At 55.3% G+C, this 20,481-nt stretch overlaps 1 protein-coding gene across 2 annotated transcripts in view; it reads left to right on the top strand.

Annotated features, from left to right (window-relative positions):
• The window catches only part of TXNRD2 (thioredoxin reductase 2), a 49,687-nt gene that overhangs the window by 11,663 nt on the left and 17,543 nt on the right, over positions 1-20,481 (top strand). For both annotated transcript variants that reach the window (XM_059409101.1, XM_059409100.1), the window contains exons 4-11: positions 138-279; positions 1,319-1,393; positions 3,111-3,189; positions 3,679-3,741; positions 7,282-7,352; positions 15,648-15,667; positions 16,533-16,624; positions 19,432-19,606. In XM_059409101.1, the coding sequence (XP_059265084.1) occupies positions 138-279; positions 1,319-1,393; positions 3,111-3,189; positions 3,679-3,741; positions 7,282-7,352; positions 15,648-15,667; positions 16,533-16,624; positions 19,432-19,606 (717 nt within the window). The remainder of the gene's footprint in view (positions 1-137; positions 280-1,318; positions 1,394-3,110; positions 3,190-3,678; positions 3,742-7,281; positions 7,353-15,647; positions 15,668-16,532; positions 16,625-19,431; positions 19,607-20,481) is intronic.

Genomic DNA, 20,481 nt, shown 5'->3' with positions numbered 1-20,481 from the left:
TAAATTTCGAGGGCAGGGTTCACCCGGAGCGCGCTTGAGTTACAACAGCTAAAAGGACTCTTACCCGGCTGGAGAGGAGCAGGAGAGCCTTCCAGACCCCGAATGTGAATCTAAGTAGGGTCTTTCCAACCTGCCAGGTACCAGGTGGGGCCTCGGTGGCACGTGCGTGAATGTTGGCTGCATCCCTAAGAAGCTGATGCACCAGGCGGCGCTGCTAGGGGGCATGGTCCGAGATGCCCCCCACTATGGCTGGGCCCTCCAGCCGGTCCCGCATGACTGGTGAGGAGCCCTGCCCATTCCCCTCACTTCTGTGCTCCTGGGGTGGGGGAAGAGGGTGGGGGAGGAGGTTTGCTGCCCCCTTAACCCTCATGGAAGTCAGCTACCAGACAGGAACACTAACCAAGGGGCGACCCCCTTCCCCACATTTCGAAAAGTCTGGAGGCACTTTGGCTATCACTGCTGATCGGGGGCTGCTGTGTCTCCCGGGATGCTTTCAAAGGTCCTGTGCACATAGGACACCCTCACAAGGGATGGTCCAGGCCCAGGGGCCACTAGTGTGCAGCGAGAAATTGATGGAGCTTCCGCAGGTGGCACCAGGTCTGCTCCAAGCTGCACACAGGCCCCTCAGTGGTGCTCAGATGACTGAGACTCAGGGCCACTGATGTGTCCCGATGGAGGGGCCCAAACGGGGCCCAAGGCCCCCGTTTTCCTTGAGGCCCAAGGCCCACAGGCCCAGACCCAGGACAGAGACAGTGGCTGTGGGCATAGATGTCATGTTTTCCACCTTTATTTTTATTTTTTATTTTTTTTAAAGATTTTATTTATTTATTTGAGGGAGAGACAGTGAGAGAGAACATGAGCAAGGAGAAGGTCAGAGAGAGAAGCAGACTCCCCGTGGAGCTGGGAGCCCGATGCGGGACTCGATCCCAGGACTCTGGGATCATGACCTGAGCCGAAGGCAGTCGTCCAACCAACTGAGCCACCCAGGCGTCCCTATTTTTATTTTTTGTTTGAAGATTTTATATGTTAGAGAGAGAGCATGAGAGGGGAAAGGTCAGAGGGAGAAGCAGACTCCCCGCTGAGCAGGGAGTCTGATGCGGGACTCGATCCCAGGACTCCAGGATCATAACCTGGGCCAAAGGCAGTCACTTCTCCAATATCCAGCTGAACCACCCAGGTGCCCAACGTTTCTCCACCTTTAGAATCAGCTTGTTTCTCGGGATTTGCATCTCCTCGCTGTTTGCATCTCCTCATGTGTTGTGGGACTCAGCAGTTCGTGCTCCTGTGGCGGTTTCTGACCTGTCCTGTGTGTTCCTAGGGCGACAATGGCCGAGGCCGTGCAGAACCATGTCAAGTCTCTGAACTGGGGGCACCGGGTCCAGCTGCAGGATAGGTACTGAGGCCTTGGTCAGCCCTCCCACCCTCTCTGGGGACCTTTCCTTCCTTTGTGGGCACTCTCTCGCCAGAGGCCTGGCAGTGACAAGACAAGAAGTCCCTGCCCGTGGGGTGGGATGTATGCGTGCAGGGCGGATGGGGCCAGGGCCCTGGGAATGAAAGGCTGGCCTGTAAGCTGGTACCAGCAGAGCCTGGAGTAGCGGGGGTGGTGGTGGTGGTGAGGGGCATGTTGGCAGGACAGCCGGAGCCTGGGTCTACACCAGGGAGGAGGCATGCTTGGGGCTGGCACTACGGAGTCCAAAGGCCAGAGAGTGGGGGCGCAGAGAGGGCCATCCTGGTGGCCGATGCCTTCCTCGAGGCAAGTGACCTTTCTTCTGGCAGGATCGACCACAGTGATGTGGAAAGAGCCCAGTGAGCCCCAAGTTGCTGTTGCAAAGAGAATACCCAGCCAGCATACTCTGAACCCCACACCTCACCACGTCCAACGTGATCATTCTGGCCTGAAATGGCCGGTTCCCATCAGCCCTCTGGGCTCCCCCAGCCCCGATGCCAATGGTTCCTTCCACCAAAGTGTCTCCCCAAGGAGCTGCTGCCAGAAGGAGAGGTGCCCCATGCTGCACTCGGCTCTGGCCAGGCTTGGCTCCCAGTCCTATAGCTCTGCCCTTTGCCTGTGCACGTCATGGAGGGGACAGTGTGACCTCTGAGGTCTGGTGGCTTTCATGTGAGCACTATGTGCTGGGCTCCAAGGAGTCTTCCTGGGGCTATGCAGTAGGCAGCCATTTTGTGCCCATGAAGCCCAGGACAGCTGAGCGGGGGAAGTGACCCACCTGCCCATCCCGGCCATCCCCCGCCACCTCAGGGAGCTAAGCTGCATCCTACCACTTTTTCTCTGTGTGGGGCTCAGTATTCCACAGGGAAGTTTGTTGGAAGCACAGGGTTCTGCCATGCTTCCTGCTGGCCCCAGGCAGCTCCCAGGCAAGTGCCAGGCAGGCCCCAGCCCACCTTCTGAGGTGCCCACAGAAGGAAGCCAGTAACAGTGTGGCTGTTACTGGGCCATGGGGGTAAGTGAGGGCTTGGTTCTTACAGCCCAGGCGGCAAATGGAGTCACAGGGCACGACTGTGGGGAGGACGTACAGTCGAGGTGGGGAAGCCTTACCAAAGGCGCCAAGAACCCACCATATGGAGTGGCCTTCATTATTAGGAGGTGTGGATCGTTTCTGCACACCACGTACCTGACTAGCATTCTGTCCTCGTCATACCTGTTTTCCAGCCTTACTATCCCCTAAAGGCAGGGGGTGATGCCTATCTGGTGGGCACCATCCCATGTCTGCCCAGAAGTTGGTTGTTTGGGTGGCGGGGGTCACTGGGAGGGAGGGCCTCTGCTCCCTACTAGAATGTGTCCAGGTGACAAGGCTAGACTCTGGGGAAGCCTAGCCATGTCTGTCATCACACGCCGGGGCTGTACTTGGGCTCTTGGGGCCATCCCAAGCTGGCTTCTGTCCTGGCAGTTCTAGGGATCCATGGCCCTCCTCCCCCTGCACACTTCCCAGTGCCGCTCTCCACTCACCTCTTGCCCTGGCCTGGGCAGGGGACGGGGGCTGTGGGCCCCGAGCTCGCCTTTTAACCATCTGCTCCCTCTCTGGTCCCATCGGTGATGCCTAATTTGCAGAGGAAATATTTAACAGTCTTTTTTTTTTTTTTTTTTAATTTTGCAGAAAAGTCATGTACTTTAACATCAAGGCCAGCTTTGTCGACGCACACACGGTTTGCGGTGTCTCAAAAGGCGGGAAAGAGGTGAGAGCCTGGCTCTCCCGAGTGGCTCCGCTCAGGTGGTGTTGACCCTTCCAAGCACTCCAGCGTTGTTTGACCTCAGTGCTGTTCTCAGTAATGAGCACGGCAGGAATTGACCACAGATCCCTCTGAGGCTGGTTATGATGCTTTATGGATGGTGAGACGCATCACCAAGAGGCACATAGTGCCCAGCTGCCTGCTGCGCCAGGGCGATCAGACCCTCGCGGAGTTTTGCAGGGGTTGGAGGCGATGAGACACCTGCAGGTGCCATGTAAGCTGCAGGGTGCTTGGAGTTAGAATGTCTCCCTGCCCCCTCCTGCTGGACTCCCTCCTGGCTGGAGGACGCTGGACAGGCTCCCAGCTCCGAGGGACCCCTGAGCTGTTGGCCCCAGGGTGCACACTGCAAGGCAGGGGCTGTCATTAGAAAGCATGCATCTCTGCCAGCAGCCTCTGCAGACCTGCCTGACCACAGCTTCCTCCGTTTATTCTCAGACTCTGCTTTCGGCTGAGCATATCATCATTGCTACCGGAGGGCGGCCGAGGTACCCGACCCACGTGAGTGTCCCCAGCACACAGCCTTACCTCGCACCCTGGGCACGTTCACGGTCTCCCGGCTCACGCTTCCCACACCAGTGGCACCCCCTACTCTTTCTTTTCTTTTCTTTTCTTTCTTTCTTTTTTTTTAATCAGCATACTCTTTCTTTTCTTTAAAAAAAAAATAATTTTTTTTTTCTTTATTCACTCTAGTCACCTTCTCATGCTCTCTCAATTCCGTTCTATGGACGCAGGCCAACAGGGACTCCCACATCCCCCCACTCTTCACATGGCTCTGGGACACCCCTGCTTCTGGTCTCCTTTATCTCTCTTTGCCGATTCTTCCTTTTCTCCTCAGCGTCAGGGTGTTGGAACATCCAGGACTCAAGCCTCTCCTTCCTGCCCCCACTCTACATCATGACATAAGATTCTCCTACCATAAAATGCACCTTTGAAAGGGTACGATTCAGGGGCTTTTGGTTAATTCACAGAGTTGTGCAACCATCAGTCTCTACTACCTCATTCCAGAACATTTTCATGCCCCTGATGAAATCCTGTCCCGTGAATGGTCACTGATGTTCCTGGCTCCCCAGCCCCTGGCAACCACTAGTCTGGTTTCCATCTCTGTGTAGATTTGCCCATTCTGGGCACTTCACATAAATGAAATCAGACAACATGTGGCCTTTGTGCCTGGCTTTCTGCACTCAGCAGAAGGTTCATCCACGTGGTAGCCTGGGTCAGACCTTCATTCCTTTCTATGCCTGAATAACGAGCCATTGTGTGGCTGGACCATAATTTTGTTTGTCCACTTGTCCGTTGATGGACATCCGAGTTGTTTGCACTTTGAGCTGTTGTGAATAACGCTGCTGTGAACAAGTTTTTTCATGGACTGAAGTTTGCACTTCTCTTAGCTCTAGACCTAGGAACAGAGTTGATGGGTCATATGGTAACATAGTCTTTAACCTTTTGAAGAGCCGGCCGTCTGTTTTCCAAAGTGGCTGCACCATTTCTCGTACCCCCTTGCCCCCCAATGACGTGTGAAGGTCAAGCTTTCCTGGTTCTTTGTATTTCACAATTTTGTTGTTATTTTCGAGCAATGAGTAGTTCAAATAAAGTAACGCATGAATTCTGGAAATCTGAATCTTTCTCCACTACAGGGTTTTGTTTATTGCCATTGTATGTCTGAAGCGATTTTGTAAAGTCTGTTCTTTGTCAAGGGAGGCCACCGAGGTCTCTGCTCGTTGGCTTAGTGCTCAGTGAGTAACTAGATAGAGATTTCCTGAAACGCCAGGAGAAATGGTCCAGTCTTTGCTGAGGGATTCTGTAGGCATTTGAGGGCAAGCTTTGGGCCGTCAGTCAGGTGCCAGAAACTCTGCCTTAGCTCTCACTTCCTGCCTGAGCAAGGCCCCGAGGCCAGCCAAAAGTGAGAACTCAGGTTGTCTCAGGCCTTTCCCAGGTGTGTGTGCAGCCCAGGGCCTACACCCAGCCTTCTAGGTCTCCAGGAGTGTGCAGGAGCTTTTCAAAGCCCCCGTGGACAGCTTACTCCTTGGCTTTTCCTTTTAAGCTCTGGGATGGTGCATTGCTTGTTTCTGCTGTCATTGTCTTGGGCAGCTGTGACATACATCACGGGACAGATCCTTCTCGGAGAGAGGCTTCTGGCCATGGGCAAGGTCACGCGAGGTTGAAGACCAGCCTTTTGAGTTGGGGTCTCTTGGGGAAGCCCAGCCAGGTCGACCGATCACTGTTTCCTGGGAACTAGCTCTGTCATGGCTCCAGCCCAGCTCTACTCGCCTCTCCCCGATATGGTTTTTAAGTTGCTCACCCTTGCTCAAGGTTGCTGCCGTGCTGAGGGATGGGTCTAGAGTCTGTCACAACACCACAACTCACCATTCTTACCAAGTTTCAGCCATTTTTCTTAACTAAATATTCCCTGTGTTGTCGCAGCCTTTTGGTTCATTTCTGGAGTACTCTACAAGTTGAATCTGACTGTTGTTAGTTGTCTGGCTGTTTTTATGGAAGGGTGAACACTGGGAGGTCCTTGCACCACTGTTTTATGCCTGCGTCCCCCTTACCGGTCCAGTCTTCTGTGAGGGCGCTGCTTTGCCCTCACTCCCACAAGGCAGGTGGAGCTAAGGAAGGGGCTATACGGTCAAGGTCATGGAGAGGGGGATGGGAAGTAGGAAGGGGCTTGGCCAAGGCCACATATCCTCATGGGTCTTCCAGGGGCCCTGGGAAGCAGACAGCACAAGCCCTGAGCCTCCACACAGGCTGCAGCAAAATGCACGAGGCACACAGACTACCTGGGCCTAGAGGCCACTTCGGCCTCCAGATGGCGGAAGAACAAGGCACTGGTTCTGTTTCTCCTCAGATGCCCAAATCCCAAGCCTCCCCTTTTGGTTCTGTGCTTTCTCTGGAAACAGGGAACAGAGGGGGTATGGTGGAAAAGGCACACTCTGGTCCTCAGAGGAACACTATGCCTGCCTCCAGCTGTTGGGCCCGCAAGAGTGGCCTCCGGAGAGGATGGGTGGCTTGTGCACAGAGAGGGCCCTTGGCTGGCTTGCTTGGCTCTGTCGGGTGGTGGAGTGCTATTGTTCAAGGTAACTGCCGACAGAGGTGGGCAGCCATAAGCAACCCCTCACCCTTTAGCCAGGCCTACCTTGGTTCCGCATAATGGCCCCGAAGGCCACAGTCTGCTCCTAGATGCTGGGCGGCCATCTGGGCCCCAGCCTGCTGGACCTCGCCTAGGCGGCCATCACATCTCCCCGGGCCAGCAGGGGATAGAGCAGGAGCTGTCTGGCCCCGGGGAAGGAAGCTCAGTGGCTGCTCTGCTCTCCTACCGCCTACCCCCACCACCTCCTCCCTGGGTGCCTGCCAAGGCTTGCTTGGGTTTTAGTCCCTTTGATTTCTAGACCTTTTGGTTTTCTTTCCACAAACCCGAGAAATTCCTGACTTTATTTTTATTGCCAATCGGAATCATAAACTGTTTGCATCCCGCTTCCTCTCCACCAGCACATCTTATTGTTCTTACTCTCTTGGGCCACGGAGAGGACGCTGGTCCTTGGATCTCCCCCACCTGCTTAGCAGCCCCTCCTCAGGCTCTGCTGGGAATGAGGGGAGTCCATGCAATTTCTGGGCTCCTTCGAGGGTGCCCAGGAGCATCAGGCCCTTTGGGGCCGGCCTGCCCCTCCACACCCTCCACTTCCCTGCTGCCCTCCCTGAGCCTAGCATCTGGATCAAGGACAAGGCCCTGGAGAGCAGGGAGGAAAAAGCTGCGGGCCCCACACCGGCTCCCAGCCACCTCGAACAGCCAAGGAGTGCTGGGTGCTTTGCCCAGAAAGTTCATGGTGCTCCTAGTCAGATAAACCCAGGTCACCTGTCCTTAGAGGCCACAACCTGATGGTCAGTGTGTAGAGCAGGGACGCACCCCCAGGGGTGGGTTGGGGTGGTTCTGCTTGAGTTGTGTCTATGAAGTGGTCATCTTCTTTGAGGGGAAAGTCTCTGGGGACAGGCTGAGTGACGCTCTTCTCATGCTGACCGTTTTTTTTTTTTTTTCCCGGATAGATCGAAGGTGCCCTGGAATATGGAATTACAAGTGATGACCTCTTCTGGCTGAAGGAATCCCCTGGAAAAACGTAAGACCCCATGTGTGCCTTAATGGCGATCTTTTTTTTTTTTTTTTTAAAGATTTTATTAATTTACTTGCAGAGAGAGACACAGCAAGAGAGGGAACACAAGCAGGGGGAGTGGGAGAGGGAGAAGCAGGCTTCCTGCTGAGCAGGGAGCCCAATGCGAGGCGCAATCACAGGACCCTGGGATTGTGACCTGAGCTGACGGCAGATGCTTAATGGCTGAGCCACCCAGGTGTCCCTGTTGATCCTCTTTTGTTCACGGTTTCCAAGCATCAGAGCCATTCAGAACCACACATTGGTCCTCTCTCCCTAGTGCATTCTTTCCTGTCTACAGACAGGGAGGATGGTGTTTATGCCCCCTTGGTGGGGCTGTTGCCTGTCTTGGAAGTGATGACCCGTGTATTACCAAATGGACCAGCCACTATCTCGGGCAGTGGTTTTCAAACAGGGTTCCCGGAACCGCAGGCTTCCAGTGGGTCCATCAGGGACATCACAGAAGAAGGATGTTCCAGGAGGAGAAAGTAAGGCCAGGTCATCTGGGAAATCCGTTGGCCTTTCTACAGGCCTTGATTAAACATCCCCTTTCCCCTGGCGTGAAACTTGGGCTTCTCTGAAAAGCAGCAAAGTCTCCAAAGTTCTCAGAAACTGTAGCCCAGGAAATGAGACGTGCAGTGTGTGAGCAGTTTTACACTCCCTGAGTGGGTATTAATGCACTAAATGCATTTCCTGTCCCCACAGAGCAGACCATGGGGGGTTCCAGGTCCACACAGGCCCTGGGAGTAGCGGCTGGGGGACACGGTGCTCTCAGGGACTGGAATGGCCACCAGAGGGCAGCAGAGGCTTTGTCGTCAGCTGCCTTGGGACTTGGCTTTGACAAAATACAGGTGGAAAAGTGTGCCAGGGAGGATGGCTGTGTGGGCACAAGTGTATGTACAGGGCAGTGTGTGTGAACGGGCATGCATGTGCTCTCCTCCTCGATGTTTCCCACTTCCTGAGGCATCTCTGGCTGGGGTCAGGGCTTGATTCCCTTGAGTGGATATGCTCTAGTTTATCTTCCCACCACTCACAAGTGTCTCACTAGGCTTTTTTTGTCGGCGTTATGAAATGCTGCTGTGAACACCTTTGGTGTGCATCTTATCTGCTGGCATAATGCGTCTTACGTGTTTTACATACCTGTCGGGGGTGGGGGGGTTGTCCTGTAAGCAGAGAACCCAGGTACAGGGCTTCCCACGTCCTGCTAGCAGGTGCTCCCTCCTGGTGGGCTGTCCCCCATTTCCAGGCACACCTCTGCCTGCTCCCCACTTCCCCCTAACGGGGCTGGGCCATCAGCTTTTTCATGAGCGGGGAAACAGGAAGGAGCGTCTCCTCCTGCTCTAGGGGCAGGGGTAAACGGCAGTTGTTTCTGCCCCAGGCATGTGTGGTCCCTCCAATGAGTGTGGTCAAGCTCACGCTGACTTGGCCCAAGGCATGTGTGGTCCCTCCAATGAGTGTGGTCAAGCTCACGCTGACTTGGCCCAAGGCATGTGTGGTCCCTCCACGATTACTTGGTGACATTATTTCATACAGAAATAATTTCATACAGAAGTTCGTCCCTCCACAATTACTTGGTGATATTATTTCATATAGAAGTTCGTAATTTTCATGCTGTGACACTGATCACTTTTTTCCTTGATGCTGAACTGTCTGGGTTATCTGTTCTTGTATCTTTAGCTCGCTAAGGGGTTAAATGTGACCTTGAGTCTATTTGCCCTTGCTATTTTTAGTCGTCGTTTCATGTATTTACTAGCCGTTTAAAACTGAGTGTGTCTGTGAGTGCATGAGTGTGTGAGAGTGTGCGTGTGCGTGTGCGTGTGTGTGTGTGTGTGTTGCTGTCAGCTTGGTCCGTGGCCTACTTTCTATCGAGTTTTTCTTTTTTCTTATCTGTTCCTTATCTTCCAGCTGTTTCGCGGGCTCCGGCTGTGATCTCAGGCCATTTTGACCGCACGTTTTCTTGGCTTGTCATGTCATTTCACTTGCGTGGTGTACAAATGGTTTTTTATTTTTTATTTTTTTTCCCTAACCTACCTTAGATCTTTCTTTACACTTAATGGCTTTTAGATTTATTGCATGTTCAGGAAGGCCTGCTCCACCCCCAAGATAGCTTTCAAAAAAGAGCCCTTGTGTTTTCCTTCAGGGCTTCCATAGGTCGCATTTTCCTCTACATTCTTAGGGTGTCGGCAGTTCATGTTTGGTGTGGCATGCTGGTGTGGTGTGTGGTATGGTGTGTCAGGGCGGGGTGGCACCCGGGCTGCTAGGGTTCCGGTGTCACTGACCAACAGCCCCACAAGCCAGTGAGAAAGCTCCGTCCCTGAGTGGAGTCCAGTCCCACTCTGGCTTCTGACTCTGACTTTCCTGTATTACTGGCCCAAGTGCTTGGCCCTGGCCTCAGATCTCCTCAGTTTTCTTTTGCACTGATTGCTGTGGGTGGAGTGTAGACCCGTTCTTCGAGCCTCTCCATAGTGGTCCTCCAGCTGTGGTTCAGACAGCTCCAGCTGCCACTGGAGTGTGTGTCCTGTCTGAGGCCCCCGTGCACTTCGGTCACCTTAGCCTGTAACCAAAGGCCAACATTTGCTGAATCCCGGTCTTCTGTCAGATTAGTTCCTCTATCTTCTGTTGTTTCCTTTGTTTGCTGTTTTCCTGTCTCCGTGTCCAGGAAGGGGTCAGTTTGCAGTGATCGCCTCTCAAGCCACTCTCACAGGAGGCTGGGTACGCAGAGAGGCTGGCCTGGGCCATCACTTGGGCTGGGGAGGTTGGGAGGCCCAGGCGCGCCGGTGTGCCACCGGTGCTCAGCGCAGTGGCCCAAGGCCTGGTCCCTTCCTCCGCAACCTTACAGTCAGGGCAGCCAGGCCGCAAAGACACCACCCCAGATCTTTAGGCCAGGAGAGCAAGCACTGTGTTTATTTTCTTCAGAAATAAAACATTTAGAAGATTTTTTTTTTTAAAGGAAAAAAAAAAAGCTCTTTCGTTTAGAAGGAATCTAGGTATGTTATTGTTGAAGAAAAAAAAGTGTTTGCAATGTATCAGTCACCCGTTTCGTTCTGAGCATGATTTATGTGAGGAAATGGTTTTTTTAAAAAATTAAGCTGGAGATATATCCCTGTACGATGCTTCTGTGAAAATGCGGCTTTTGTCCGGTGCCGTTAATGCAAGTTGTAACAGTGTGATATGGGAGGCACTGTTTACATGCTGCATTCCTCTCCTGCAGTCAAAATAAGCCCGGAGGGTCTACAGTAGCATTTCTGTATTTTATCAGCTTGGGCTGGGGCTGAGGGGGAGGCCTCCACTCACACTTGGAGGGGCTGTTTCTGCCAGATTTATTTGCCTTATAAATATTCCCTGTGTTTATTTTAACTCGCCTTTAAAATGGAGCTGAAATTAATATGGACCTGAGGGCTGGCCCCCTGGCCCTGTCGTGCCTCCTGTAGCGGGTGGGGCATCTCCGCTGGGTCCCGTCGGGAGGCATGGCCTGTGGTAGAGGGTACCCAGCGAGTGTGGTCCCCACCAGTCAGCTCCCCACGATCCCATCAGAGATTCCCGAGGGGCATGGCTGGCCCCGCGTCCCTTGTGTGCTCTGCAGCATGCACATGGGCTCTCCTCCCTCCATCCCTTCCCATGATGGGGCATGGGCAGCATCGAAACCTTTTGGGGTGCATTCAAGTGGAGCACAGGGGCCAGTAGCCCTCGGGGGGGCCCACAGCCCTTCAGCCTCCTTTGGTTGTTCCAAATCTTTGTCCCCTTGAGGCACGGACCCCAGTGGCCACAGAGGTGTTGTGCCTCCCAGACATGTGAGGAGCCCCTCCCCACTGTCTTGCTTTGCTTGAATCCAGCCTTGGGGAGCCCAGGGCTAGAGAGATGGCAGAGAGGGGATGATGAAGCTCAAGCCCGGCTTCTGGGAAGAATGAAATAGTCTTCACGACATGGCTGGGTGCCCGGCTTGGCACCCAAAGTGACAGATCATGTATGGAAACCTCCACTGTATGCAGCATGAGCTCCCAAGTCTGTGAGCAGGGCCCTCGGAGGCCAGGCTGGGGCTGGGGGGAGCCCTGGTGCCCCAGACCCTTGGAGCCACACCCTCGGCCCGAAATGGGACCACAAGATTGGCATCTACTCAGCCTCAGCCACCCGAATGCCAGCTTTGTGGCTGGCACAGGTTGAAGAAGTAAGGAAGATTCTGGGGGAAGAACAGGGTCCCCTGGGCAGGGAGCAGGGAGCCCCTTCAAAAGTAACAATCAGGGGAATAATGGTCACTTCCAGAAATTATCGACCACCAGGGGAGGAAGTGGGGGTGCAAAGGGAGTGCGCTGCCCTTCATGGGGAGGCTTAGAGACGGCATCTGCGTGTCCCAGATGTCCAGCCCGGCGACTCCCCGGCAGGTGGGGGGAGGGTGGAAGGGAGAAAGGTAGGCCAGCTCCCCACAGTGCCTTCAAGGAGGCAGGCCAGAGAATATCGACTCCACCTTTGATCCCATGGCCTGGTGATCTTGGCTCACTCAGCTGGAGGACCACCTCTTCCACGCCCTCTGGGCCTGGGCATCCTGGCTGGGACCTGGGCCTGGCCTCCCAACCTTCCCCGGGCCAGGATCTTCAGGTCTCCACCGCTTGTAACAGTTTAGGTGCCCTAAGGGTGGGGAACCGGGGTCACTCTGCTCCACACCCCCTCAGCTCCCCAGCCCAGCTGGTCAGCACGCCTGCCTGGGGTTCACTCCAGGTCTGCAGGCTAGCTCTCTGCACAGCTGGGCTCTGAGCTGGCAGCTTGGGGGTGACCCCAGTGCCATCACCTTTCTCTGACAGCAGAGGACTTGAATGAGACTGTAGCTACCTGGGACAGCTCTTCCCCCATGCTGGCCTGATACACTCACTACTCTTCCCAGTTGCCGGCCGAAGAGTGTCCTGCCTTCCACAGCTGCTCTTTCCTTGTGGCCCAGAGCTCTGTGCAGCAGGGTGTTTCTTTAACTTAGGCTGACCTTATACTGCCTGTCAGACCTGGTCCTAGAAAGAGCATTTTTTTTTGGACCCTTATTTCAAGTCTGGAAGCTGATTAGGTATTATGATCATTCTTCTCTTTCCCTGAGCACAAAAGGGAAGGATAAAATTTTATCCTGCAAAGAACCACAGCCATTGGGTTGGAAAACCTCCTTGCTGTGAATTTTTCTCATTTCCTGCTTAATACCCATGTTCGTTTGGTGTGACACCTTGTGTCCAGCAAAAGGGAGACAAGCTCTCTGCCTGCAACTTGTCTGCCATCCCGTAAAGTTCTCTCCCGGGTGTGTCGAGGGCCGCTGGGAGGAAGACAACCAGGAAAACAACAACTCGGGGTGGCATTGTTAAGAGGCCAGAACAGAGAGGCTCTGGCTGGGCGCAGGTGGGCCCAGTGTCGGACCCGGATAGGTGGGATGGGGCTGGCAGATCCCAGGCAAGCCTGGAGCTAGCCCCCACTGGGGAGGAGGCCTTGCCCCACGCCCATGGCCTTCCCGGGGCACCTGCGCTCGGCAGCCCGCCTGGCATTTCCTGCACTGGTGGGGCTGCCAAGGAGCCAGGTGCCCGCTCTGAGGCCCTCATTTTGTGTGTTCCCCTTTGGGGAGCGGATCAGGGGCCTTCAGACTCGAGAGGCAGGTGGAAGGCTCTTTAAGCTGGGGCTTCGAGGGTTTGAATTAAGGCTTTTGTTTCTGCTTCCTCCCCCATTCAGATTTTGAACAAGAAAGCCTGCCCTGTGATTAGGCTAATCCCACGGTTGTTACAGCTTCACATGAAATGTTTGCACACCGAAGGGCACAGACAGTAGGGTTGCCCAGAACACATGTACGATCGCATCAGGGGCTCCCAGGATGGAGGGTGGTGACTGGCCACATGGGCCAGTGCCCTTGTGTCCAGGTCTCTTAATGTAGTGACAAGGTGAGGGTTTCCATCCTGCGGAGGCTCACTTGGGCCTTTCCACCCCGGACCTGACAAGCTGGTCCTGACTTCTGCTGCTGCCAGCACCCCTGTCCTGTGGCAGGTCAAGGCCGGCACTGGTCCCTGCTCCTTGGCAGCTGACCTTGGCCCTGTTGTTCCCAGGCCCCCTTTCTGGCCAGGAGTTTCCTCAGCCACCAGAGGAATTTCTGTGCAGTTTCAAGGCTACAAAAAAAACCCCCAAAAACAAAAAAAATGAAACAACAACAACAAAAAAACCCAGAGCCCAGAGCCCCTCTTCTGGCCCTCCCTACCTCTTGCGATCTAGAGACTCCAGAATCTGTCTGTCTTTGCTCTGGCGTTTTCCTACTTCAGCTCATTTGAAGGGAGTTTTCTGAGTTCTTGGAGCCTGGGTTCTGCAAAGAATAATGACCATTTGACAAATTGGGGGTAGGGTGGAGTGAAAACCAGTATTGTTGATAAGACAAGAAGAGACTTCAAATTACCTTCCAGAAGGCAGGACGCGTGTTTGTTTATGAGATTTGAGCTCTACACATGCAGTCAAGGCACCCACTTTGGAGTGGCTGAGCTGGCTGGCACCAGCCTCCTCCCAGATGTGCCCTCTGTTGGCAACTCAGAGCTGGTGGCCTGAGAAGGGTGGGTCCCCGTGACTGGGAGGTGAGAGTGGGAGGCCCAGAGTGCTGAGGTGGCTCCGGGATAGGGGGACCTGGGGGTTCCACATCTGTGTGGCCGCCTGCCTACTTCCCTGTCCGGCTTCCCAACCACACAGGGCAAGAAGTGGTGAGGGACCAGGGGGCAGCAGAAACAAAGCAGTCATGCCGAAATCCGGAGACTGCCCTCCCGCATCCTTAGCAATGTAATACAAGGGTCTGGAGATGTCCTGCAGGTAATAGCTGGCAACTGGCTAGCTCCTGCTGGAGGGCCCACGTCCCAGAGGCCAGAAGTCTCCAAGACAGGCCAGGACAGCCCTGTTGTCCAACAGAGGGGCTCCCATATCACACGACAGCATGATGTGGCTGTGGCTTTCACATCTTAGAGGAAAGCTTGTGCTTCTCACCACATACATCGAGCACAAAAGAAGTTAGATTGTGTCATTTTGAAAACGTCCTTCTGCAAAGACCTACCTGTTACACACCTGTGTGTGTTGCCACATCCACGTGTGGATCCACGTGAACGCCACCGTGTCTGTTTCTTAGACATTGCCAGGCCCATATGGGACCCTGAATGCATCTCCGTGCTCCTGCCAGCTGCGGGGCCTAGTGTTCTTCTCAACTTTCTCATGCGGTGAGCTCTGTTCACTCGCCCCGAGCGTGACTCCAGCCCAGTTCTGTCCCCGGCCCCCGAGAGGAAGCCGTGTGCCAGTTGCCTCCCGCGGGGCACCTGCGGCAGTATTCCACGGGATAGACTGCTTTTTGAAATGGAATTATATCATTAGTACCTGCCGGGATTAGTGCTGACATTGGGCTTATCCGTCCTTACATCACCTCCTCTTGTTCAAAGGCTGAAGGGGTGATCTGACAAGCCCACCCACATGTTGCCACCGGGGCCAGGAATTTTCGGTCTGTGTTAGGCTGTGCGCTTGTGTGTGTGTGTTTGTGCTGGTGTGCATATGTGTTCACATATGCAGAGTGGAGCTGAATCACAAGAGAGGGCTTATGCCACTAGGGTAGATATTTTAAATGACTCTTCTGGGTCCCAGTGTCCCTCTATGTCTCCTGCTGCCCCCAGGTGTCCTCATCTTTGCTCCAGGGAACTGGCCCTCCAGGCCCTGGCCTGTGTGAGGTGGGGCTGGACAGCCTGGCCTTCCAGGGTCCGAGGATGTTCTGAATAGCCACTGCTTTCCCAGAATCCTCCCTGCTGTCTGGTGCCCTCCCCATCCTGCAGAGCATGTCTGCCACCGGAGATCCAGAGGGAGCCCCATGGCAGAGTTTACATTAGGACAGAAGGAAGACCATTCCCCTTGTTCCACTGGGCTTTTCCTCCACACACCCGTGGACTCCACATTGGTCGCTCTCCTGGGATCTCTCGCAGGACATGGACTATTCTGTCACTGACCACTCACATCCTTCACCACCTGGCAATTTTCTGATTCAGTGACACTGTGTTTGTCATTTATCTCACAGTCAGAGCCTCTGGGAAGTGGGTTTTGTACCTTGGGACAACCTGTTTGAACAGTGAGCCTCAGCTGATTCATCAACAGTGACACATCAGCTGACCAGGCACCTTGCAGGGAAGCTCAAGGGCCCTGTCCCCCCCGGCAGAGGCCCCCTTCAGGACAGCTGCACGGGGGCCATGGTGAGCCACGTATGGTACTCACCATTCTTTCCCTCTGTGTCCTTTCCTCTAACAGGTTGGTGGTCGGGGCCAGCTGTATCCTTTGCTGGCGTACAGGTGACAGCCGGCTGTGCTCACAGGCCTGAGAGGGGACACCCGGTTCCTACAGCCCCTCCCCCATGGCCCTCCCTTCCAGCAGGGAGGACCGTCTGCCGCCTGGAGTCAGGCGTTTCCAAGGCCACTCAGGGCAGATGACCTGTACCCGGGGGACAATTTGAGGCTGACCTTTGAGGCTAGGGCTTCCTGGAGGCATTTCCTGAGCTGTACACTGAGACGCCTAAGCCCTTCAGGGCAGCTGGACACAGCCGTGAGGCAGGTGGTGCTCCCTGGAGAGCAGTCCCATCCGGGCCTGTTCCTTCAGAAGGAGTGGTAACACCAGAGAGGCTCAAGGGAGGAGCCAGGGAGGATCTGAGGTCAGGAGAGGGGATAGCTGAGGGAAGGGGAAAGCTGGGACTGCTAGCTGGGAGCCGGGTTCGAAGGTGGCTCTTCCTGTTCTTTCATGAAGGACACTCTTCCCTTCTGTTGCTACTCGGACCCCTTGGGGGTCCTGGCACCAAAGGCTGACATTAAATTACAAGGAGCCTGGACAGATGCCCCATGGAGGCAGAAGCCACCTGGCCTTGGGTGCTGGAGGGTTCCCCTGTGCCGTGGCTCTCAGAGTCCCCTCCTCACTTTGGGCATGTGTTCCTGAGGTTGGGGTGCGGGAGGGGGTCTTTGTGGCTTGTGTTGGGAGCCTCTTCCAGGCTGACTGGAGATTGTGGGGGAGCAGGTGGCTGGCCAGAGCACTGGGGGTGTCTGGCCACAGCTGCTGCTTTCCCAGAATCCTTCCTGCTGCCTGGTGCCCTCCCTGTCCCTTGGCTCCTGATGTCATGATCCATTAGCCTTCCTTAGCCTCTGGCAGACGTGGCCCTGGAGTGTGCTGGGTTCCTCACCGGTCTCGGATTGGACACCACCGTCATGATAAGAAGTATACCCCTCCGGGGCTTTGACCAGGTATGGCCGTGGGTGCCCCAGCTCCCACCCCGCGCTCTCTCCCAGGCGGGTGCAGGTGTGGTCGGGGAGTGAGGTCTTGGTCTTTCAAAACTGGCCCTTGTGTTGAGTGAGGAGATTGTTCCTGAAACAGAAAACACCTGCCAGAGTGTGGAAGGAGGGGCTGGCCCATGGAATGTGTGGTAACGTCCCCCCAGATCGAAGGGACATTGCTGGGCACAGCAGGCCAGCCTCATGGACCACAAGGTTGGGTCAACCCTCTAGTCCCTCAATTAGAAAGCAGAAAGAATGTGGTGGCTAGTCCGCTGTCCCCCGTCTTCCCTGCTGAACTCCTCTGGTGTCTGAGCAGGGTGCCACCTCTGTGGGGAGCACCAGGTTGGGAAGCAGGTACCAGACTGGTAAGGCCATGGGAGCCTCAGGAGGTGGCAGAAAAGAGGAATGTATGAGTCAAGACGAGCACTTGGTGGCTGTCCTGGCTGGCGGCCCACCCTGAGTGCTCAGAGTGTCCCACACAGCCTCTGAGGCCCCGCCAGTTCCACGTCCTGTCCACTGCATGGGGCCAGCGCCTCTCACGGCCTGCCTGTCAGTTGGCCACTCCTGACAGCCACATGGCAGGAGCTCAGAGGGCCACCCTGTGGGGTCTAGAGAGTACAGGTTGTCCTGACCTGCGTTAGGGCCATAGACGCCCTGCTGATGGCAGAGGCATCCATGTCAGGGGCACGTGGTTTGCTGTTTGTTTGTTTGTTTTTTTAACTAAAATTCTTCAAGGAAAAGCCACCTATTAAAACCCAAGTCTAGGGGCGCCTGGGTGGCTCAATGGGTTAAAGCCTCTGTCTTCGGCTCAGGTCATGATCCCAGGGTCCTGGGATCGAGCCCCACGTTGGGCTCTCTGCTCAGCAGGGAGCCTGCTTCTCTTCCTCTCTCTCTGCCTGCTTCTCTGCCTACTTACAATCTCTGTCTGTCAAATAAATAATAAATAAAATCTTAAAAAAAAAAAAAACGAAACAAAAACCCAAGTCTAGGGCTGTCACTGTCAAGATGTCAAAATGTCCTCTCACGTGCCTGAGAAGGAAGACAGACCCGTCTGTCTGTGCTCTCCGGCCTTGTGAGCTCTTGCAGGGGTGGGGAAGCAGTGGGCCTGCCATGTACAGCGCCCAGCCCCAGCCCACCCGGTAGATGCTGTATATGCTGTGTGCTAGCTTTCTTGCTTTCTTTCTAAGATTTTATGTCCGAGAGAAAGAGAAAGAGCAAATGAGTAGGGAAAATGGCAGGCAGAGGGAGAAGGAGGCTCTCTCCTGAGCGAGGAGCCCGATGTGAGATTTGATCTCAAGACTTCAGGATCATGACCTGAACTAAAGAGAGACCCTTAACCGACTGAGCTAGCCAGGCCAGGCGGCAACATCTGGGAAGGTCTCGGTGCCTCGGGCCATGGGTGGAGATCGCCAGGCGCAAACCAGACAGGAGCCACATGAGGCCACGCTGTAGGACACTGAGAAGGACAAGGCCTATGGAGTGGGGGGCCCATAGGGACAGGGACCACTCAGAAGACTGGCCTTCCAGCCCAGGCAGAGGTTGGAGACCGATGAGAGTGGATGCCCTGGGACATGGGGGCACAGTGGGGAGGCCAGGTGACTCAGGCCCTGCCTCAGAAGGATGTGCAGCCCCGGTGGCAGGCACATGGTCTGGCCATGTGGTTCAGTTGGGCCCAGTAGTGTCCCCATGGACTGCGACAGAGACTCCAGGCTCATCAGGAGTCCAGAGGGAGGAGCCGCCTACACTTGTGTTCCCGTGACTCATGTGACAGTCCTGAACAGGCAGGGCTCCTCATGGTGTATGTCTCTATATGAGTGGGCACCAGAGGATTTAAACAGTGGATTCTATTTCCTCTTCAAAGAGGAAGCTTTGTCTGACTGGGGCTCTGGCCAGCACAAGCCCTGCCACTGCCCCCCCACCCCCGCAGTGGCCCCAGGAGCTGAGCCCCCATCTGCAGCCAGGGGTTACAGAGCCTCCGAGGCTGGGAGGAGGGAGCCCTCTCTGCAGATGCCAGGGTCCACCTCCACCCACTCCACCATGCCTGTTGCCTTGTATATCTTGGTGGGGAGCAGAGGGGCGCACCTACTGTCCCAACTCCCCAGAGGCAGAGAAGGTGACAGCATTTGGCAGTGGTGGCAGGAATGGAGCCAAGTGTCATCTCGTTCAGCCAGTGCAGAGCCCCCAGGGGAAAGGGGTGCTTCTCTGTCAGTGTTTTCAGTGAAGACTTAGTTAATCGGCATGTAGAGAAGACCCTGAAGGTCAAGTGCATCCTAACCCAAGGACCCCAGATTCTCGGATTTGGAGCTGGCATCAGGTGCTCTCCCAGCTCCGCCCTCCGTTCCACTGAGAACAAGGGGACCCAGAAGTGGGGGTGGACAGAGGCTCCCTAGCAGCCAGGGGGCCTTGGACCTTCCCCTTCGAATGGACCTTTCTTGGGCTCCTCTAGGGCTTTTTCTTTTCTTTTTTTTTTTTTTTTTCAAAGATTTTATTTATTTATTTGACAGAGAGAGATCACAAGTAGGCAGAGAGGCAGGCAGAGAGAGAGAGGAGGAAGCAGGCTCCCTGCTGAGCAGAGAGCCCGATGCGGGACTCGATCCCAGGACCCTGAGATCATGACCTGAGCCGAAGGCAGCGGCTTAACCCACTGAGCCACCCAGGCGCCCTCTCTAGGGCTTTTTCAAGCAGGCAGGAGACCATGTCCTCTCCTCCCACAGTCGTTAGGAGTGGATGTTCTCACTGCCACCCGGGCCTCACAGCACATCTCTTATGCTTTGCAGCAAATGTCTTCCTTGGTCACGGAGTACATGGCGTCTCAAGGCACCCGGTTCCTGAGAGGCTGTACCCCCTCCCGAGTACAGAGGCTCCCAGATGGCCAGCTCCAGGTTACCTGGGAGGACCCCATCTCTGGCAAGGAGGACACGGGCACCTTCAACACTGTTCTGTGGGCCATAGGTAAGGGCGCACCGAGCCACAGGTGAGCCGCATGGAGACCAGCAGCATCGCCTTCCCCTTCCTGCTGTCTCCAGAGCTCCCCTTGTCCTGTTGGCTTTCGGGTGGGCCAACTGTCATAGCATACCTCTTAGGCCATCAGAACAGCCCGTGGAGGTGTTTCCCTCACCTCCATTGGGTTGGTTTGAGCTCTGCAGGAGTAAATGCCTCACTGGCTTTTGTGGAAACCACACTTTGCAGATCTCCCAAGATGACATCAGTGATGGGGCCGAGGCCTTGGGCCTTCCTCTGCTGCACATGGCTTGGAAGCCAGCGCACCCACATGTGGTTGTGTTCTCATCCTCCCATTCTCTGAGAGGTGTGGGTCTAGCTTTCTGTGGGGAGAGGGGGGCGAAAGTCGAGCAAGCATGGCTGGACAGAGTTAGCCTGTTGCTGCCATTGCCGGACGTACTCCCTCCCGGGATGGCTCCTCCCTGCACCGCAAGGGAGCAGGATGGAGAGTGGGGATGGAGTAGGGAGACACCTGCCCAGGGCCTGGGCCTCAGCTGGTCTGAGGGAAGGGACATGGGCTCTGAGGAAAGGCGCCTTGGCCAGGAGCCAGGCGGGAAAAGCAGAGAGCTCAGAGTGTCCGTCGTGAGCCTGCCTGTGGCTGTGAGTGAGGTCTGGCCCTGTGCGCTATTTCCAGTTCACCAGGGTCTCTTTGCACTGAGCCTGGTCCATTGTCCCTCCTCCGTGAGCCCGGGCTCAGAACCGTGTAGCTGTCAGAATCCTCAGCCACCCCCACATCGGTTTATCAAATGTTTACTGAGTGCTCAGAGGGGCCGTCATGTCAGCGTCTGTCAGGACCTGGTTGGCCTAGTCCCGGCATCCCCTGCGGG

The sequence above is a fragment of the Mustela nigripes genome, chromosome 8 (genome assembly GCF_022355385.1).
Source record: "Mustela nigripes isolate SB6536 chromosome 8, MUSNIG.SB6536, whole genome shotgun sequence".
Taxonomy (NCBI): domain Eukaryota; kingdom Metazoa; phylum Chordata; class Mammalia; order Carnivora; family Mustelidae; genus Mustela; species Mustela nigripes.
This window is presented reverse-complemented; position numbering and strand designations above follow the sequence as displayed.